Raw genomic sequence first — 6,161 nt, forward strand, 5'->3', positions numbered from 1 at the left:
CGCTCTGCCGCCGGGGCTGGAGTACAGTGGCCGGATCTCAGCTCACTGCAAGCTCCGCCTCCCGGGTTCCCGCCATTCTCCTGCCTCAGCCTCCAGAGTAGCTGGGACTACAGGCGCCCGCCACCTCGCCCGGCTAGATTTTTGTATTTTTTGGTAGAGACGGGGTTTCACCATGTTAGCCAGGATGGTCTCGATCTCCTGTCCTCGTGATCCGCCCGTCTCGGCCTCCCAAAGTGCTGGGATTACAGGCTTGAGCCACCGCGCCCGGCCAATTTTTGTAGTTTTAATAGAGACAGGATTTTGCCACGTTGGCCAGGCTGGTCTTGAACTCCTGGCCTCAGGTGATCTGCCCGCCTCGGCCTCCCACAGTGTTGGGATGACAGGCGTGAGCCACTGTGCCCATCCAGAGACAAATTTTCAATATCTGATTATGCAAAAAATAATCATGGATTTGGCATTCAACACCTCTGGGACTGACCCCAGCTCGGCAACCTAGATGAGAGGTAACTTTGGGGAAGTGACTGCCTCTTGGAGTCTCAGTGAGAAAACACCAAGAATCCCTCCAGGAGCGGCTGCAGGAGAAGCCACGATGTGCACAGCACACGTGAGACCGCGCTGGACAGAGGCACTTATTCCTGTTCCTACCTCGCCCCACTTCAGGGGATTCCTTCAGTATAAAGCAGTTTCCAAATAAGGAAAAATCTGTTTCCTTTATTTATTTTTTGAGACAGAGTCATGCACTTTGGCCCAGGCTGGAGTGCAGTGGCGCGATCTCGGCTCACTGAAAGCTCCGCCTCCTGGGTTCACACCATTCTCCTGCCTCAGCCTCCCGAGTAGCTGGGACTACAGGCGCCCGCCACCTCGCCCGGCTAGTTTTTTGTATTTTTTTAGTAGAGACGGGGTTTCACTGAGTTAGCCAGGATGGTCTCGATCTCCTGACCTCATGATCCGCCTGTCTCGGCCTCCCAAAGTGCTGGGATTACAGGCATGAGCCAATGAGCCCGGCCTAGCAAGTTTCATTCTCAAAAAAGAACAGGGAGCAAGCCAGGCTACTAGCATGTTTCTTTTTTTTTTTTTTGGGTGGAGGTCTCACTCTTGTCACCCAAGCTGGAGAGCAATGGTGAGATCTCAGCTCACTGCACCCTCCACCTCCCGGGTTCAAGCGATTCTCCTGCCTCAGCCTCCCAAGTAGCTGGGATTACAGGTGCCTGCCACCACGCCCAGCTAACTTTTGTATTTTTAGTAGAGACAGGGTTTCACCATGTTGGCCAGGCTGGTCTTGAACTCTTGACCTCAAATGATCCGCCCACTTTGGCCTCCCCAGAGTGCTGGGATTATAGGTGTGAGTTACCATGCCCGGCTGTTTTTTTCACTTTTTGAGACAGGCTCTCGCTCTGTAGCCCAGGCTGGAGTGCAGTGGGTTGATCCTAGCTCACTGCAGCCTCAAAACTCCAGGGCTAGTGATGCTTTCGTCCCAGCCTTCTGCATAGAAGAAGGCTCCAGGCGTGTGTCAGCATGCCTGGCTAAGCTTCTTAGTTTCTGGACACACGTGAGGCGTCCTTAACTCAGCACTTGGTCACCTCCTTGTAGCTGGTGTTTTGGGATCAGGGAGGGACTCCTGCACTCTGCAGGCTCTGCAACAAGTGAGTCCTCGCCCCCAGCAGCCCGGCGGCCCTACTCACGTCAGGAAGTGTGGATGGTGCTTGACCGTGTCCTCCAGTTTCTCCAGGAAGGTCAGGTCCGTGGCCTCCCCGGGGCGCAGACACTCCTCATCCTGGGGGGGGTGTGGCACAGGGGGAGGGGCATATGGGAGAGGGGCCAGAGAGCACAGAGGATTGGGGTCACCATGCTGGGAGGCACAGACACAGGGGAGGGGGCAGATCACAGGGAGCCTCCATAGACAGCTTCTGACCGGGGCGGTGCTCCCTCCATCCGCCATTCACAGCCTTGCCCCAAACTCTGGCCCTCTGTGGACCAGCCTGGAGAGAACGGAGAAGGGGGACATCCTCCCACCCAGCCTTCAGCACGAGGCCTTGGAGGCACAGAGGACTCACCAAAATCGAGATGATGCCCTTAAACTTCTCCTCCACCAGATCACAGATGATCTTGTTGTTGAAATACTGGACAGGCTCCCACTGAGGGGCAGAAGGGAAGGAAGGCATCACCGTGGGGTCCTGGCACCCTCTCCCAGGGGCCCTGATGCCCAGGCTCCCCATGGCCCAGAGAGTGCCCTCAGGCTTGCACACACCGCGATGCCCTCTGCCTCGTATTCCTCCTGCTCCGACTTGAGCGTGAGCTCGATGAAGAGCTGCTGCAGCTTCTCGTTGCAGTAATTGATGCAGAACTGCTCAAAGCTGTAAGGAAGAAGAGCCCATAGTGGCTCCGTGGGGACACAAGACCAGCAGAGGGGAAAGGCTGGACGAGGCCCCTGAGCACAGGAGGTGAGACACACAGAGCCAGTCCCCGGCCGGCTGCGGAGTCACGGGGCACGAATGAGAGGCTGGGGGCAGAAGACAGGGAGCAGGACAGAAGCCTGGGAGGAGACGGGGGGAAACATGGCACTGACCTGTTATGCTGAAACACTTCGAAGCCATAAATATCCAGGAGCCCGAGAACCGTGGTGCTCCGCCAGCTGGGGCTCTCCGCATCCTAGGGCAGTCATTCAACCGAAGGCGTGGGCCCCCGCGTGTGCCAGCCCCACGCCACAGCCCCCTGCCCGCTGATGGCCCTCCCTCCTGCCTCGGGAGCAGTGTGGAGCGAGCCCTCACCTTGGAGGCCAGCGACCTGTTGATCTTCCCCACGAGCCAGGTAAAAGTGCGGCTGTACACAGCCTTGGCAAGAGCGTCTCGCGCGTAGGCGGCCTGCTCCAGGTTCAGCGGGCTCAGGAGCTGTGGGTACAGCGTGAGGCAAGGAGATGAATGCCACAGAGCCCATGCATCCCACCTGCCCCCAGGCTCAGGCAGACCAGGAAGCTGTCACCACTCTGCACTCTGCACTCCAGCCTGCGGTGTGGGGAGGGGTGCTGGTAGTGGGACCTCAGGGAGGACAGGTGGCCGCCCCAGAGGGAAGGTGGTAGAGGGACAGGTCCGAGTAGCTGGGATGACAGGCGCCCACCACCACGCCCGGCTAATTTTTGTATTCTGAATAGATGGGGTTTCACCATGTTGGCCAGGATAGTCTCGAACTCCTGACCTCAGGTGACCCGCACACCTCAGCCTCCCCAAGTGCTGGGGTTACAGGCGTGGGCCACTGTGCCTGACTCGACTCTCTGCTTCCCTGAGCAGCCTTCCTTCCATCCCTCCAGCACTGCTGAGGGGACCAGGCAAAGGGGAGTGATGGGAGTAGGGGCTGCTTTGGAACACCCGCCCCTCCACACCCGAGGGCAAGGGCCTAGCCTCACCTCCTCCCCCTTGGCGATGATCTTCCTGTGTGTCAGGGCTTCTCGCAGCGTCGAGCCTTCCACGCTGAGGAGCTGCCAAGGGCAGGCAAGGATGAGGTGAGGGCGCACCCCCAGCCCCCACCCCCGCTGTCCTCCCCTTACCCTCTGCCCGCCGCCGCTCACCCTGGTCAGATACTTCAGTTGGTTCTCGGTGGTGACCTGGGCGTTGCTCTCCTCGTCGGCAGCAAAGTGGATGTTACCCAAATGCAGGACGCTGGCCACGATGCTCAGCAGGTCCTGGGGAGCAGGCCGGGGGCAGGAGGGGGTGAGAGGGGCCAGAGAGCCCCAAGAAGGCAAATAGCGGATGGCCACGCAGGGGTGGGTGGTGAAGTGTCTGAGAGGAGAAGGGGCTGGAAGTGGGAATGGGTGTTAAAGGTGGAAGGTGATTCTGGGGGGTGGGCCGGGCACAGTGGCTCATGCCAGGAATCCCAGCGCATTGGGAGGCCGAGGCGGGCAGATCATCTGAGGTCAGCAGTTCAAGACCAGCCTGGCCAACATGACGAAGCCCCATCTTTGCTAAAGATACAAAAATTAGCTAGGTGTGGTGGCAGATGTCTGTAATCCCAGCTACTCAGGAGGTTGAGGCACGAGAATCACTTGAACCTGGGAGGCAGGTGTTGCAGTGAGGTCAGATCAGGCCATTGCACTCCAGCCTGGGCAAAACAGCAAGACTCCATCTCCAAAAAAAAAAAAAAAAAAAGGAGCCAGCTGTGGTGGCTCATGCCTGTAATCCCAGCACTTTAAGAGACTGAGGCAGGTGGATCACCTGAGGTTGGGAGTTAGAGACCAGCCTGACCAACGTGGAGAAACCCCGTCGTCTCTACTAAAAATACAAAAAATTAGCCAGGTGTGGTGTAATCCCAGCTATTTGGGAAGCTGAGTCAGGAGAATCGATTGAACTCGGGAAGTGGAGGTTGAGGTGAGCCGAAATTGCACCACTGTACTCCAGATTGGGTAACAAGAATAAAACTCTATCTCAAAAGTAAAACAAAACAAAACAAAAACAACAACAACAAAAGAAGGTAATTTTGGGGGTGTGAGAGGAGGAAAGGGAGGGTCCCGGAAGAGGCCTCACCTCTACTTCATCCTCAGTGAAATCAATGACTGTCAGAGCCTTCCTGACCACCTTCCAGTCACTCTTGTCGTTGATGGAGGAGACTTTGGCACACTGGCCCTGGAGGAAGGGCACAGCAGGGTTAGAGCCCTGGCAACGGATCCCTGCGTGGCACCTGCCCTGCCTGCCAGCCACTCACCTTCACCAGGTACAGGTAGCTCTGGGGGTTCCGTTCCAAGCCCAGCCTGCGAAGAGTCTCCTCCTCGCCGCCCTCCAGCAGCTGGTAGAAGATGTGGAAGTTCCGCTCCCCGTGATTCTGGTGCACCACTCGTGACTTTTCCAGGAGATAGCTGAGGATGTGGCCACCCACGGGGGCACCCTGTGGGCAGGACAAGGCATAGGCCTGGTCGGGGGAGCGGGAACAGAGCCATCTGCCCGTCTTCCCCCGACTCCTGGGCTTGGGCAGCCAGACCTGGGCGCCAATTCCGGCCCTGCCACTAGCTGTGTGGGCTCAGGCACACCACCCGCGCTGGACTCAGTTATTTCATCTAGGAAATGGGGAGATTCAACTCCGTCCACCTGGATGCCTGACAAGCATCCCAAATTCAACAGGCCTGAAACTGAACACCGGACCTTCCCCCTCTTCAAACGAGCTCCTTCCTGCTAGTGTCCGCCCATCTTGGTCAGTGGTGAGTACATCCTTCTCGTTCAAGCCAAGGACCTGGCAGTCCTCCTGCAAGCCTGTTTTTCTTCCATACCCTACATCCAATCAGGCAGCCGATCCTGCTGCCTTAACTTTTAAAACATCCAGAATCCAATCACTGCATCACACTGGTCTCAGCCACCGTCACCTGTCACCTACACGATGACATCAGCCTCCTAACCAGTTTCCCTGCTTAGCCTGGTTTCCCATCTATTCATCTACTCCCAATCTCCCAGTGAAGCAGCCAAAGTCATTTTTTTATTTTTGGAGACAGGGTCTTGCTCTTTCACCCAGGCTGGAGTTTTTCACTGCAGCCTCAACCTCCCAGGGCTAGGCTGGAGTGCAGTGGTGAGATCTTGGCTCACTGCAACCTCCGACTCCCAGGTTCAAGTGCTTCTCCTGCCTCAGCCTCCTGAGTAGCTGGGACAACAGGTGCCCGCCACCACGCCTGGCTAATTTTTGTATTTTCAGTAGAGACAGGGTTTCACCATGTTGGCCAGGCTGGTCTTGAACTCCCAACCTCATGTGATCTACCTGCCCCAGCCTCCCAAAGTGCTAAGATTAGAGGCGTGAGCCACCTCACCCAGCCCAATGACTCCTCTTCTACTCAGAGTTTAAAAAAAAAGGCCGGGCGCGGTGGCTCACACCTGTAATCCCAGCACTTTGGGAGGCCGAGATGGGCGGACCACGAGGTCAAGACATCGAGACCATCCTGGCTAACACGGTGAAACCCCGTCTCTACTAAAAAATACGAAAAACTAGCCGGGCGAGGTGGCGGGCGCCTGTAGTCCCAGCTATTCGGGAGGCTGAGGCAGGAGAATGGCGTGAACCCGGAAGGCGGAGCTTGCAGTGAGCTGAGATCCCGCCACTTCACTCCAGCCCGGGCGACAGAGTGAGACTCCATCTCAACAAAACAAAATAGGCTGGGCGCGGTGGCTCAAGCCTGTAATCCCAGTACTTTGGGA

The 6,161-nt window shown here is 57.2% G+C and overlaps 1 protein-coding gene across 2 annotated transcripts in view; it reads right to left on the reverse strand.

The window, feature by feature from the left end:
* The window catches only part of MYO1C (myosin IC), a 30,420-nt gene that overhangs the window by 13,791 nt on the left and 10,468 nt on the right, over nucleotides 1–6,161 (reverse strand). For both annotated transcript variants that reach the window (XM_026449639.2, XM_026449638.2), the window contains exons 6-14: nucleotides 4,693–4,872; nucleotides 4,515–4,613; nucleotides 3,563–3,676; nucleotides 3,401–3,472; nucleotides 2,769–2,888; nucleotides 2,567–2,649; nucleotides 2,249–2,354; nucleotides 2,055–2,135; nucleotides 1,683–1,774 (exon numbers count right to left, since the gene is read on the reverse strand). In XM_026449639.2, coding sequence (XP_026305424.1) covers nucleotides 1,683–1,774; nucleotides 2,055–2,135; nucleotides 2,249–2,354; nucleotides 2,567–2,649; nucleotides 2,769–2,888; nucleotides 3,401–3,472; nucleotides 3,563–3,676; nucleotides 4,515–4,613; nucleotides 4,693–4,872 — 947 coding nt within the window. The remainder of the gene's footprint in view (nucleotides 1–1,682; nucleotides 1,775–2,054; nucleotides 2,136–2,248; nucleotides 2,355–2,566; nucleotides 2,650–2,768; nucleotides 2,889–3,400; nucleotides 3,473–3,562; nucleotides 3,677–4,514; nucleotides 4,614–4,692; nucleotides 4,873–6,161) is intronic.

Source organism: Piliocolobus tephrosceles, chromosome 16 (assembly GCF_002776525.5).
Source record: "Piliocolobus tephrosceles isolate RC106 chromosome 16, ASM277652v3, whole genome shotgun sequence".
NCBI lineage: Eukaryota > Metazoa > Chordata > Mammalia > Primates > Cercopithecidae > Piliocolobus > Piliocolobus tephrosceles.